This window comes from Microtus oregoni, unplaced genomic scaffold (assembly GCF_018167655.1).
Source record: "Microtus oregoni isolate MIOR12 unplaced genomic scaffold, Mior012 000012F_ref0000307, whole genome shotgun sequence".
NCBI lineage: Eukaryota > Metazoa > Chordata > Mammalia > Rodentia > Cricetidae > Microtus > Microtus oregoni.
In genome coordinates this window covers 49,524,316-49,537,974 of record NW_024543071.1, presented here as the reverse complement: position 1 = coordinate 49,537,974, position 13,659 = coordinate 49,524,316, and the positions used below count along the sequence as shown (strand labels likewise).

At 45.6% G+C, this 13,659-nt stretch overlaps 2 protein-coding genes, 1 long non-coding RNA gene and 7 other non-coding genes across 14 annotated transcripts; all 10 read left to right on the top strand.

Moving 5' to 3' along the window:
• The first annotated feature begins 107 nt into the window (after positions 1–107).
• Positions 108–3,676, top strand: LOC121454340. 5 transcript variants are annotated; one of them, XR_005975218.1, is made up of 10 exons: positions 313–800; positions 1,009–1,090; positions 1,288–1,340; positions 1,643–1,666; positions 2,411–2,453; positions 2,629–2,663; positions 2,864–2,904; positions 3,164–3,198; positions 3,434–3,461; positions 3,586–3,676. It is a non-coding gene; the product is annotated as an uncharacterized LOC121454340 (long non-coding RNA). The 5 variants fall into 5 exon arrangements; XR_005975216.1 differs by adding an exon at positions 108–258 and having other exon boundaries at positions 751–800; positions 3,164–3,676; XR_005975217.1 differs by having other exon boundaries at positions 310–800; positions 3,164–3,461.
• LOC121454829 lies at positions 849–925 on the top strand. The gene has a single exon (XR_005975347.1). It is a non-coding gene; the product is annotated as a small nucleolar RNA SNORD26 (small nucleolar RNA).
• LOC121454828 lies at positions 1,144–1,212 on the top strand. Its single transcript, XR_005975346.1, has one exon. It is a non-coding gene; the product is annotated as a small nucleolar RNA SNORD27 (small nucleolar RNA).
• Positions 1,501–1,573, top strand: LOC121454827. Its single transcript, XR_005975345.1, has one exon. It is a non-coding gene; the product is annotated as a small nucleolar RNA SNORD28 (small nucleolar RNA).
• LOC121454826 lies at positions 2,498–2,561 on the top strand. Its single transcript, XR_005975344.1, has one exon. It is a non-coding gene; the product is annotated as a small nucleolar RNA SNORD29 (small nucleolar RNA).
• LOC121454830 lies at positions 2,725–2,793 on the top strand. The gene has a single exon (XR_005975348.1). It is a non-coding gene; the product is annotated as a small nucleolar RNA SNORD30 (small nucleolar RNA).
• On the top strand, positions 2,980–3,047 carry LOC121454832. The gene has a single exon (XR_005975349.1). It is a non-coding gene; the product is annotated as a small nucleolar RNA SNORD31 (small nucleolar RNA).
• LOC121454833 lies at positions 3,243–3,368 on the top strand. Its single transcript, XR_005975350.1, has one exon. It is a non-coding gene; the product is annotated as a small nucleolar RNA SNORD22 (small nucleolar RNA).
• A 3,843-nt stretch (positions 3,677–7,519) lies between the features above and the next one.
• Positions 7,520–12,884, top strand: Wdr74 (WD repeat domain 74). The gene is made up of 11 exons (XM_041661726.1): positions 7,520–7,619; positions 7,697–7,803; positions 7,888–8,009; positions 9,318–9,393; positions 9,522–9,668; positions 9,818–9,919; positions 11,517–11,617; positions 11,692–11,747; positions 12,061–12,206; positions 12,335–12,391; positions 12,668–12,884. The coding sequence occupies exons 1-11, from the start codon at positions 7,556–7,558 to the stop codon at positions 12,845–12,847; spliced, it is 1,158 nt and encodes a 385-aa protein (XP_041517660.1). The 5' UTR covers positions 7,520–7,555; the 3' UTR covers positions 12,848–12,884.
• Positions 12,885–13,042: 158 nt separating this feature from the next.
• On the top strand, positions 13,043–13,508 carry LOC121453855 (testis-expressed protein 54-like). Its single transcript, XM_041660802.1, has 2 exons — positions 13,043–13,134; positions 13,313–13,508. Exons 1-2 carry the CDS (start codon positions 13,043–13,045, stop codon positions 13,506–13,508), a joined length of 288 nt encoding a protein of 95 aa, XP_041516736.1.
• The last annotated feature ends 151 nt before the right edge of the window (positions 13,509–13,659 follow it).

Here is a 13,659-nt window from a genome sequence, read left to right as displayed (position 1 = left end):
ACCACCTCGCCGCAGCGCCGAGGGCGTGACGCCACACTCCCCTACAGCGCCTGCGCCACTTTCGCGCCACAAATTCGAGGTGGAGCGCTCTTCACGCGCCTTTGGTGGACCTCTCTACCCACAATTCCCCCGGCTCGCAATCATTTCCGTGGGCGCAAGCGTCCCTGTTGGTTCCGCCTCCAAATCCCGTGGTCCTCTGCGAAATGATATTTAAGTGTCGTCCGTTGTCCTTTTCGGTCTCATTTTTCCGTGTGCCAGGTAAGTGTTTTCTCTAGTGGTTTTTTTTTTTTTTTTTTTATAATAAAAAACAAACCAAACACACGCTGTAACGGCGGCTGGCTACGATCTCGCAGAGATCTGCCTGCCTTTGTTTTGATTAAAGGCGTGAACCACCACGCGTGGCTTTTCATTAAGAAGCAAGTATTTCTGACGGTTTTTGTTGCTTTAAGAGGCCGCGTGAACATAGCGCTTCCCAGACGTGATTCTGTGTAACGTCGGTAACTGGAGCAGGGAGGTTAATTACGTTTAGGGGTCTTCAGGACCTCGAAGCAGGAGGACTTTGTGAAGGACAAAATGGTGGCGGCGGTGCAGGGCCATCCCCGATGATGATTTCCTTTTCACAGACCTGTACTGATTTCCATGAGGATAAGTAATTCTGAGGAGGCTGGCCCAGTACCTAAAGTCTTTTGCCCCCACCCAGATTTCTCTTAAACGGAGGTGTAGAAATAACCAAATGCCAATTCGTTCCAGATTTGGGATGATTGCATACGGAAACATGGAAGTACGCGTCCTTTTTAAGAGTAAGTACTGGCTTAACTCCTTTTTGGTGACTGTAGGTGTTAAATGTGTTACCGGGATGATAATAAAAGCTGAACTCTCTCTTTCTGATGGTGCAGTGGAGAAAACAGAAAAATCTCTGAGTAGCACAAATCTGCAGCAGATAGCTGGGTTGGGTTTAGCGGAAAGTCTGTTGCTGAAGTGGTTTTGTTTCCATTTTCTCTTGCTCAGAAATGGTTGATGAAAGCGGAGTTTACGCTTTGGAAGCAGGCTAGATGGACCTTACAACTAAGACGTTTTGCTGGCAGTTGAGGTGGGTGTTCATGGTTCATGCACGCAGAGAAGAGGGAGCATATCTAGATGACCACTTAATGATGAGTGTAAATGACAAGCATATGCCTGAATTGCAGTGATGTCATTTCTCTGCTGAAAAGTGGGCTGAAAAGGATGGAGGGGGTACTGGGTGGCTATAAATAACGAAACTAAGTAATTTGGTTTTCCTCTGTACAGCATCCTGTAGCAATATTCTGAGGAATGCAGATGATCTCCCAGGATGATTACAGGTAATTGCCCAAATGAGGCTGCGACTCTCCCATAGCTGGAGAGTCTACAATAATGGGGAAACTTCGAAGCAGCACACAGCCCTCTTTCTTAGCTGCTCGTGTGCTCTGCTTTTTAAAGGACACCAGGTTAATAAACTCATTCATTAAAAGCCAAGTCACTGTCAGATGATTTGAATCAATGCGCTGATGCTCTGTGAAGGTTGAATTAATAGCATGTTAGAGTTCTGATGGCAGTTGGTGGTGATGGAGGAGGCCTGGTCCATCCTGATGGTTGAAAATAACTGCTTGCTACTCTTTTCCAGGTTGTCCTGATGGCTTGTCTAAAGGTGAGTTCGTTTTCTTTCTTTTTTTTTTTTTTTTAAGATTTTATTTATTACAAATACAATACAGTGTTCTGCCTCCATGTCAGAAGAGGGCACCATATCATTGTAGATGGTTGTGAGCCACCATGTGGTTGCTGGGAATTGAACTCAGGACCTCTGGAAGAGCAGTCAGTGTCCTTAACCGCTGCGCCATCTCTCCAGCCCCCTCTTTTAGTTTTTCAAGACAGGGTTTCTCTTTAGCTTTGGGGTCTGTCCTGGCACTAACTCTTGTAGACCAGGCTGGCCTCGAACTCAGATCCGCCTGCCTCCCGAGTCCTGGGATTAAAGGCGTGCGCCACCACCACCCGGCTGGTGAGTTCATTTTCATATTGACGGAGCGGAACATGTTTAGACTGGGTTTATAGCCCTCCTTTAGTCATAGTATCCTGGTGTTTCTCTGAGAGTTCAGTTTGGCTCCTTATTTCTCCTAGATAATTATCTCAAAATCAAGCAGGACTGAATATTTTGCTAGTGTGGTAACTGACAGAATTGGTTTCATAAGAGCCAAAGAACAATGAGCATGATTTATATAGCATGTTCCTGCTGGCTGTTAGGAGTAAGAGAACTAGGTATGGTGGTACTTTGCACTGAGGATGCAAGAGGATCTCTTGAGTTCTGGGGCTACACAGAAACGCTGTCTTAGGAAAAATAGACTAACGATGGGTATTAGCTTTCTGGAGTTTTAGCTAATTAACTTTCTTTATTTAGGAGAAGATAATTCCTGTATGTCACCAATCACCAGCATTCAGAGGTTAGCAGATTTATTTTTTATTTGCATAGGGTTCATGTAGGCAGTTTCTGTGATGAGTCAACTAGCTCACTATGACTACCAATGAAAACATATGAACACCTGAGAAACTGAGAAGTAGGCTGTGGGTATGGCTGTAAATCAAGCCTTTCATCCAACAGTTTGCTCTTTTTCGCAGGTTCTGTTAGCAGTGGCATCTTTGCTGGTTCAGAGGTAAGTACAGTGTGTTCATACATGTGACATTGGGTTTCAAGTTCCTAAAGGCACTTGAGTTTCATATGATGACTTTCATGGAATCTCGTTCGGCTGATGGTTGCTGTTGAGACTTGGAAATCTGAATTTATCACAGAAGAATGGGTTACATCAAGACAATTTATTGCACGGTTTTAAACATTTGACTTTTCTTGTTTCAGATCTGGTGTCTGCCCTAGAGCTGAGGAACCAACTTTGCCAGGTAAATGCTTTTGTGATGTTATTTGCTGTATAAACTGAGTATCAGTGTATAATGCTTTGATCTAGTGAATTCCTGCTCACCAGTGATGAGTTGAATACCGCCCCAGTCTGATAACTGTGGAGAAAGGTATTTTCTGAGTTGTGAGATCACCCTGGATCAATTGTGAGAACTATTTTTGAGTTAGTGCATGAATTCTACAAAATAAGCTTTCTTTAGAAGCAGTAAGAATAATGACCTTATTCTCTGCTCTGTCTTGCAGGAAAGTTGAGCACATCTTCACTCTGCTGGAATGAGGTGAGAAAGCATGGGTGTGTAAGGTGTACTGTGAACTAGTCTCCTCCCTATGAAGAAACTTTCACATGTCTTACTTCCTGTCCTAGCGCCAGAGCCTGAAAAGGTGAACCCACTGGGGCTGGCTGGGGGAAAAGAGGAAGATTTGTTCCAGAAGGAACTGTCTGAGGGATTGAGTTTTTATAGAGAGGAAAGAATTGTCAAGTGATAAGAGATAAAAGGTGGCTTGTCTTCCCAGGTCTGAAGAAAGGAGGAGCTTGTGAATGGTAAGTATGGTATTGAATATGGGCAGGTGGGAGTTTTGGTTAGGCAAGGGGTATCTGGAAGGCAGAGGATTGTCCATGTGGATGCATTTGGCATGCTACATTAACTTAATTAAAACTTTTACAGGAATGCAGATCTCCAAGAACAAAGATCTCTATTTCCTCGATAATTTGGAGTTGTGTGTCATCATTCTCTTAATAAAATTGTTTCTTTGCAATTTGTTGTTTGGTTCATCTGTTTGGGTTGATTCTAGGAATTACGGTCCAAAGGCCTGGTAGCGTGTGGCTTCTTTGAAACTTCATACTTTTGTCCTGTAAAATTATTTATTGCATTGGCTGTCCTACAACTGCCCCCCCCCCATGGGTATAGAATGTACCACTACCTTCTGGTCAAAAAGTCTACCTAGGTCAGTAGTACACGCCTTTAATCCCAGGCAAGGGCAGGTCAGCCTAGTCTATAACAGCTAGTTCCAGGACAGGCTCCAAAGCTGTAGTAGATAAACCAAAAGAAAGATGCAGTTGCGGGATATGGCAGTTACCATTTATATGAAGGTCTTTGGTATTTAACACTGAACTTTTGATGGCCATGCTTGCCTAAAGTGATACAATGAAGCCCCATCTCTACTAGCGTTTGAGGGCTTGGTGCATTTGGTCTACAGTTTTTGTTGATGCTTTTCCTGTTTGGATCACAGTGCTGAGGATCAAGCCTGAGCACTGCCAGAGTAGTACCGACTGAGCTACTTTTACTCATATCGCTTGAAGGTTGGTTGCATGGTTTCTAAGAATCTCAAAACTAGCATTGCTAGTTAATATGCTGGGAGGTTTTCTGGGAACTGGATTTGTTTTCCACTGTACCCTAAGATTGTGAGCTGCTATCAAGCTTGCCACACCAGTTTCCTATGTTGTAGTCCCCAGGTTAGGCTGTCCTTAACTGAAAATTTGTCTGCCAATACCGGTTGCTTGAGGGGGATGTTGAGCCCTAGGTTTCATGATGTCCTCTCGATCAATTCAAATTCCAGCTGCTAAACAGGATGGCCATACCCTATCGTGTAGCTTGCAGCACTAGCACAAAATTACAGGTGAATCTGTTAATCCCCCCAATAGAGAATAAAGCCAGATTTGAAGTAAAATGGGTGGATAGGGTCTAAGTCCATACATACACAGGTTACAATAGCTTCCAGCATTTCACGAACCATCTGTCCTTAGTCAAGGGACTTGTAAACCAGAGGCATTTTGTCTCATGCATACTAATCCAAACTTAGAATGTAATTTTTGGTGTCACGAGTCCTGTGCTAAAAGACCAAGTAGTAACAGGGCTGGAAACAGGCTGTCAAACTACTCTGTCTTGCTGTTTCACTAATCCTGCCAAAATGATAGACGAAAAGTAATTTGCCATTACACCAGGAAAAGGGACAGACCTTGGCAAAAAATTTTTAGGCAAGGCTGTGGACTATGAGGAGCCATTGTGACTCTTAACAGTAGTGTCGAGGTTGGGTGGGGTGGGGAGGCTGGAGAGATGGCTCAGCAGTTAAGAGCACATACTGCTCTTCCAGAGGCTCTGAGTTCAATTTCCATGGCAGCTCACAACTGTAATTCTATAATCTGTAAATCTGATGACACCATCACACAGAAATACATGCAGGCAAAACAATATGCATCAAATAAATAAAAAGTAGTTGGGGACAAGGCCAGAATGGTTGATTTATAGCAGCAAGGAGTTGGATGTGAGATTACTGGTGAGATCTGATGTCATATGCAATCCCAGTCAGTATCATCTTAGGCTACACAGCAAATTCAAAACAACTGGAAAAAGATAATGCACACCAAAGAAACTGCGGTTGTATTTCAGCTCTGTCATCTGGCTGTCAGAATTCATACCCAAGTTGTTCTTCCCACTCAAGCACCAGGGCATTCTGCCACATGTGCACTAATGGTTCCCGGGTTCTGTTCTTTTTTTTCGAAACGGTTTCTCTGTGTATTTTTGGTGTCTGTCCTATGACTAGTTCTTGTAGAGCAGGCTGGCCTCAAACTCAGAGATTCACCTGTCTCTGCCTCTTGAGTGCTGGGATTAAAGGCATGTATCACCACTGCTCGGCTCAGGGTTTCTTTTTTTTTTTTTTTTTTGGTTTTTCAAGACAGGGTTTCTCTGTGGCTTTGGAGCCTGTCCTGGAACTATCTCTTGTAGACCAGGCTAGTCTCAAACTCACAGAGATCCGCCTGCCTCTGCCTCCCCCGAGTGCTGGGATTAAAGGCGTGCGCCACCACTGCCCGGCCAGGGTTTCTTAATTTAAAGCTTTGCAGCATATATTTGGGAGAGCCTCTCTCTCTCTCACACACACACTTTTATTTTTAATGATTTACCTTTTTTTTTTGCTTTTAGTCTTTTTTTAAAAAAGATTATTTATTTATACAGTGTTCTTTCTGCATGTATGCCTGCATGCCAGAAGAGGACACCAAATCTCATTACAGATGGTTGTGAGCCACTATGTGGTTGCTGGGAATTGAACTCAGGACCTCTTGAAGAGCAACCAGTGCTCTTAACCTCTGAGCCATCGGTCCAAGCAAATGCACAGATCTTTGTCTTTCTTGAGATGGGGTTTCAGTTTCAGTCCTCCCTCTGTAGCCCAGACTGGCTCAGTCTTTTGAGTATTGGAATTAAAGGTGTGTTCGACCACACTTGACTTAGATGTTTCATATTAACCTTGCAAATTTGTTTTCCAAAGTAGAGCCTTTTTTATTTTTTCTATTATGGAGTCTCAATGTGAACAAATAAAACGATGTGGTCTCTACTTTTCAAAACTGATCTAAACGGATTGACAGTTTCACTTTCCATCTTTAGTTTTCATTTATAGCCAAGAATGAAGTCACACGTTGGGCGGTGGTGGCACTTGCCTTTAATCCCGGCACTCAGGAAGCAGAAACAGACCTGTGAGTTCAAAGGCCAGCCTGTTCTGCAAAGTGGGTTCACTAAAACCTGAGCAGATCTTGGTGAGTTTGAGGCCATCCTGGTTTACAGAACGAGTTCCAGGACAGGCTCCAAAGCTAAAGAGAAACCTTGAAATATTTAGTTTTCGTTTATGGTCAAGAATGAAGTCACGCGCCAAGGTGGTGTTGGCACACGCCTTTAATCCTAGCACTTGGGACACAGAGGCAGGCGAATTTCTGAATTTGAGACCAGCTCGGCCTACAGAGTCAGTTCTAGGACAGCCAGGGCTACACAGAGAAACCCTGTCTCGAAAAACAAAACAAAAGCAGAAAGAAAAAAGAAGGAAGAGACGGAGGGAGGGAGGGAGGTAAGAAGAAAAGAATGAATCACTTCTGAAATTCCTTTAATAGTGCGGAACATAAGCCAACACAGGATAGAGACCTATGAGAGCAGGCTCCACCCACCCAGGATTGCAGTTCAGAAAGGATGCTTTTCACTGACAGAGCGAAATGATCCTTACTTTTCAGTTCTCCATAAACAAGATTATCCTGTTTGTAGTTTTCCGTTTGTTTGGTTTTTGTTTTTTCCGTAAAGCTTTAACAAGGTGGGGTTGGCAGAGTTTTGCGGTCCCTACTTTTCCTGCTTCCAGAATGGAGCTGTCCGAACTGAGCCTGTTTGAAATCAGTCTGTAATTCCCAGCTACTGTGAGGCTGACTCAGGACTATAAAAATCAAGGCCCGTCTAGATTACAAAGTGGGTTCACGGCTTACCTGGGTTTAAAAAAAAAAAACAAAAACAAAAAACAAAAACAACGGACCTGAACTATAATTCACCGAGGTTGGGTTAATGACACGAGCGCTCTCCGCACTTTGTTTCTTGCGGTTTGTTTTGTTTTTGTTCGTTTGTTTGCTTGTTTTTTAAGACAAGGTCTCACTGTGTAGCCCTAGCTGGCCAGTAACCCATAGAGCTCTAAAGCCACAAAGAAACCCTGTCTCGAAAAGGTACAAGGGTGGGGCATGCGGGGGGGGGGGGGGGGGGGGGGGGGGGAGAAAGAGAGGAGGGGGGAGAGGCGGGGGGAGGAGACTGGTTCGTGTCGTCAAAATTTGAATCCGGCGCCCCCTGATTATGCAGGTGGTGGCGCGCCGGAAGTCGAGTCATCGGCTGCTCCGCGATGGCGGCCACCTCTGCGCTAGGAAACCATGTGTGGGTCGGCACCGAGACGGGGATCCTGAAAGGTGAGTGTTTGTGTTGTTCGTCCGAAAGTGTAGAAGTCGCTTGTCACCCCAGCGTGACTGACGTCCTCGTCCCTCAGGGGTGAACTTTCAGCGAAAACATGCGTCAAACTTCACGCCGTCCGGACAGCCGAGGCGTGAGGAGGCGGTGAATGCTCTGTGCTGGGGCGCAGGTGGCGAGACCCAGGTGAGTGACCACTCGCCCGGCCTGAGCTAAGAGACGGGCCCGGCAGCCCTGCTCTTCTCCCATCCTTCCCTTCTCTGCTGGCAGATCTTGGTGGGCTGCGCAGACAGGACTGTAAAGCACTTTAACGCCGAGGAGGGTACATTCCAGAGGCAGAGACACTGCCCAGGCGGGGAGGGCACGTTCCGCGGTCTCGCCCAGGCCGATGGGTAAGGAGTATACCCTAGCTCAGGTCACAGGAAGAGCATTGAGTCTCCCTTGGGTGAACTGAATGCTGAAGTTAAACCCTTAGATGATACAGCCTATGGGTGATTGCAAACCGTGTTCTTGCTTTCATTCATTCCTATAACATGCATTTATTGGAAAGCTACTGAATGCCAGATATCAGGGAAAAGTCCAAGGGTTTGGGTAAAATATGTGCCTTCATAAAGTTTGCATCCAACAGTTTTTGTCCTGGCTCCTGTATAATGTTCTGTGCAAGTATTCTCATGCTTTTGAGCATGCTTTTAAGTAGTGATTGACAAAAACCAATAAGATAATGAAACTTCCAAAGAGATAACTAGGAAGGAAGATTCCCGTAGGTTAGATTAGTTATCTTTAGTTATCTAGGTGCAGCTTCTCTAGAGAAGGCTGTGTTAGTGATTCAATAGGTGAGCTCCAGAAAGAATATGCAGAGGATGGAGTTTTGAACTAGGTCTTAACATACAAGAATAATCTTTTTTTTTTTTTTTTTTTTTTTTTTTTTCGAGACAGGGTTTCTCTGTGGCTTTGGATCCTGTCCTGGAACTAGCTCTGTAGACCAGGGTGGTCTCGAACTCACGGAGATCCGCCTGCCTCTGCCTCCCGAGTGCTGGGATTAAAGGCGTGCGCCACCATCTCCCGGCACAAGAATAATCTTGACAGACAAGAGACAAGAACATTCTAAAAAGCAGACACTAACTGAGCAGAGACTAAGTGTTAAAAGACTAAAAGGCTTTATATAAAGGACAAATAGCATTTGGAGGTTGAAGTCAAGGAAGCAGTTTTTATACATGTAGGTTTGGCTTTGGATTTGGTTGAGATTAAATGGAAAGGGCTTTTTTACTAAGTTGAGATTTTATTTCATAGGTAATGGAGAATATATTGGGTTTTGAACGGGAAGTGCCATGGACCAAGCTCTGAGCCTGTAGGAGTGAGGAGCATAGAGATGCTGTTTGCCACAGCCCAGGCAAGCAATATAGCGCTAAAATCTATGTAGGCAGATGTGAGGAAGAGCATAGGTTCAGGCTGTCCAGAGCCTGGGAAAAGGTTTGGGCTTCTTGATTAATATGCTATTTTTGTTTGGTTTGTGTTTGTTTGACTTTGAGACAGGGTCTCATATAGCCAGGATGGCCTTGAATTCTATAAGTAGTTCAGGCTGACTTTGAATTCCTGGTGCCTCCCCTCCCCCCACTTCCCATGCCCTTTACAGGTAGGTATGAACCACTAAACCTGGTTTACACTTTTTAAAATTGCAATGTTCCTTTCTCTGATTGTAGCACCCTCATCACGTGTGTGGATTCTGGGATTCTTAGAGTCTGGTGTGATGATGACAAGGAAGCATCACCTGACCCAGTAAGATTCACCTGCCCTAGTGGTTTGAGAGAGTTGGAGCCAGGGTGTAGGGGTCTAATGGGAAATTTGGTGGGTAGAAGATTAAGGGCTAAGGACTCTGGGACTGACTTGCCTTTAATTCTTTCCAGCTCTTGGAACTGAAGGTGGGTCCTGGGGTGTGTAGGATGCGCCAAGACCCAGCACATACTCATGTGGTTGCCACATGTGGGAAAGAGAATGCTTTGAAAGTATGGGACCTACAGAGGTCTGAGCAGCCAGTGTTCCGGGCCAAGAATGTAAGTGATGAGGGATGCGGGGGGATGCTTTGAAGTTGGAGGAAGTGGAGGCCACTGACTGTGATTGGGGCTTATGTGGGCTTTCGGGGGATGGAGGACTGAAGGAGCAGGTCAAGCTTACCTGTGTTCTGTATGTACCTTCACACCAGGTGCGAAATGATTGGCTGGATCTACGAGTTCCTATTTGGGACCAGGATATACAGTTCCTCCCTGGGTCACAGAAGCTTGTCACATGCACAGGGTACCACCAGGTGAGATTCTTTTGCTTATTCCTGGATTGAAACAACTTTCTAGAAAAAACTTGTCTCCTAGCAGAATAGTTCCCATGGTATCTCACTGTCTTCTTTCCTGGGTTTTCAAAGGAGCTCATGTTTCCTCAGCTGGTCAAGCCCATGGCTGAGCCAATGACTTTCCCTTTACTGCATTTTAGGATGGAATTTCTTGAACTATAACTTTCTATTTCTCCTACCTAGAAGGAAAAGCAAAGGGAGTATTCCTTTCACACTAGTTTCCATAGGGAACAGATATCCTGGGTAGATATCAGGTTGGCTGTCAAAGCAATTATATAGTCCTCCCATCTACTACTAACCAGGCTCATGAGATCTGATGAGATTGAGCATATTCTGGTCATAGAATTACTTTGTAGTCCTCATGTGTTGTAAAATATTGTTTATGCTGTGGAACATTTGTATAATGATGCAAACATGTATTGCATTTGTTTAACTCTGTGAAGCTGTGATCCTTTGCCTGTCTAAAGGACCTAATGGTCCAATAAAGAGCTGAATAGCAAGGCAGGAGAAAGGATAGGTGGGGCAGAAAGGCAGAGAGTATAAATAGAAGGAGAAACCTGGGAGAAAAAAGAGGAAGAAGGAACATGAACAAGGAGAGGAGGATTCTAGGGGCCAGTCACATATCCAGCCACAGAGGAAGAGTGAAAGTAAGATATACAGAAGAAAGAGAAAGGTCTAAGCCCAGAGGCAAAAGGTAGAGAGGATAATTTAAGGAAAGCTGGATAGAAACAAGCTAGGTTAAAGTCAGGCATTCATAAGTAAGAAAAAGACTTCATGTATATGGTTTATTTGGGAGCTGGGTGGCGGGCCCACCCCCAAGATTACTTAAAGAGCCAAAGAATAAAAGAAAAAGCAACAGCAATATTCATGTGTCTAATATACTTTGAGGACGCCTTTCTGGTGTCAGCTCTTGGCTAGGGATCTTTTGTGACTTATTTCATTTGAAGTTCTGAGACTCGAGCAGGTTGGGTCACTATTTGCCATTTGTATAGTCCCTCACATTAAAGTCTAATTTAGATACTAGGCCTTTGTTCATAACATATGAAGAGCTCCCCACCCCTCCCTTGGTAAGGCTAAGCTTTCATGCTTGAAATCCACCACCCTCTAGCTTTGGTTCAGCTTACTTTTCTGTTTCTCTGCTACCATCAGATGCACATATGAGAGACAAAAATGTTTACAAATTCTCAGACATAGACACCTGCCCTCAGCCTGTGCTCATGCTCCTAAGCAGTTCTTGCCCCGACATTCTGAGATGAGATGAGGGACATACCTCAAATGAGGAAGTTTCTCTGAGGGGCTTATAGATAGTAAGCAGTCTTGCCAGGCACTTCTTTAATCCGAGCACTCAGGAGGCAGATGCCGGTGGATCTCTGTGAGTTTGAAGCCAACCTGGTCTACAGAGAAAGTTTCAGGACAGCAAGTGCTACACAGAAAAACCCTGTCTTGAAGAAAAGAAAATTAAATAGTAAGCAGTCTTCAGAAGGCTGATGCTAGATATGAAGATAATGGGTGCCAGTGTAGGTAAGGATACTCTTGTGATACCACCGTCTTCCTCTAGGTCCGTGTCTATGATCCAGTCTCTCCTCAGCGCCGGCCAGTCCTGGAGGCCACCTATGGAGAGTACCCCCTGACAGCCATGACCCTTACTCCTGAGGGCAAGTGAGTATTGAGGGGAGGGGAGTCTGGAATGACTCCAGAAGTTGTACTGAGCCCCTGTCTGGTCTCCTCCATAGTTCTGTCATCGTAGGGAACACTCATGGGCAGCTAGCAGAAATTGATTTTCGGCAAGGTGAGTGGACAGTGGGTTGCTTGGGGGGGAGGGGGGACAAACAGGTAGTACGGTGTCGGGGCGGGTCACTGAGCCCTGACAGTGCCACATTCCTTCCCTGGGTTTAAGTTCTGGTCTTACCAAAAACTGACTTTGGATTAGTTATTTGCTCCCTGTGTCTTTGTTTCCTTACCTGTAAAATCGGAATATCACTGGTAACTCCTGTTTCTAGGGTATTTTGAGGATTAAGTACTGAAACATAAGTAGTTTGAACAGTAACTAATTAGATGTCCATCAGCTAGGCAATTAACACAGATGCCTCCACCTTCTCCAGGGCGTCTACTGGGCTGTCTGAAGGGGTTGGCAGGCAGTGTCCGTGGGCTGCAGTGCCACCCTTCTAAGCCCCTATTAGCCTCTTGTGGCTTGGACAGAGTCTTGAGGATACACAGGATCCGAAATCCACGTGGGCTAGAGCATAAGGTGAGAGCCCAGCCCTCCGGCATTCACTTCCGCTGACATCTTTTTCTGGAGCCTCTCCTGCTCCCTGTGCCCCACGTTCAAGTTTCTGTCTCAGCTCATCTGGACTCAAGACCCCTTTTATTTTACAGGTTTATCTCAAGTCTCAACTGAACTGCCTCCTCCTGTCAAGCAGGGATAACTGGGAGGTGAGCAACTACTTAGGTGTAGGAATGTGGGAGCCAAAGGCATGATGGCAAGGGATTCTCGGTAGAGAGAATGGGAGGCAGTTTAAACATAGACCCCGGCTGTCTCTTTACTGTAACTTAATTTCCCTGAGGGATGTTCAAGCTTATCGCCAAGGGTGAGGTCTCCAGAACACAATAGCTTTGGCTTCTAGATCAAAGTGGTGTTGTCCAGAGGCATTATCTTTCTGCCAGTCTCTCCCTTGACACTGATTCTTGAGTTTCCTTCTCACTCATCAGGATGAGCCCCAAGAACCTCAAGAGCCCAACATGGTGCCCCCAGAAGACACAGAGACAGATGAACTTTGGGCATCTTTGGAGGCAGCTGCCAAGCGGAAGCTCCCCAATTTGGATCAGACACAAGAGACGCTCCAAACAAGAAGAAAGAAAAAGAAGCGGCCTGGATCTACCAGTCCTTGAAGGCCCTTGCTCATTTTGTTAATAAACAGTCCAACACACACAGATCCTGAACCTTTTGTGATGGGAGAAAGGAGAGGTGGCTTGTGCGTGGGAGGGGTTCCCTTACCTGGGCTGTGGGAGACATGACGTCACAAAAGCTAGGCACAGAGTTAAGCAGGCTGGGGAGGGTGGCAGAGTCCTGCGCCTCTCGGGGCCATGGGCTGCTGTCAAGACAAGGACCGTCAGACCTCTGATGACCAAGCAAGAGAGGACGGGAACGAGGAAGGTAGGACCAGACTCACAAATGGGTCGCGGGAGGGGGAATGGGAGTGGGAAGTAACTAAGAAAGGGCTGTCCCAAGAGGTTGGATTAGAGACATCAGAACTGGGGTTGGAGAGATGGCTCAGCCATTAAAGGCGAGGCTCACAATCAAAACTATAAGAGCAGAACTGAACAAAGTGGCTTCGTGGCCTTTGCAGACACCAGAGGCGATTTGGACAAAACAGGCCGCCGCAAACAAAGATCTAACGAAAGTCTTCTGATAACCGTGCTGTGGCGCAGGCTATCCATGTTCAGCCGTCGGGGGTCAAGCAAGAGGCCCTCAGAACAGACTCAAAAGCAGGACAGTCAGATCCAGGAGCGCAAACGTGAGGGAAGCCACAACGAACCAGAAAAGGGCTGATTCCAACCCTGTTCTCGTCCTCCCCAACATCCAGAGAATAAAACTAATATTGTGGATCTGCTGAAAGCACTTAAGCCTCAGCTTCCAGCTTTGTAGGTGCAGGGACCATGGGTTCTTCAAGGCGCCTGTAGCCCAGCTCCTTGGGATCTGT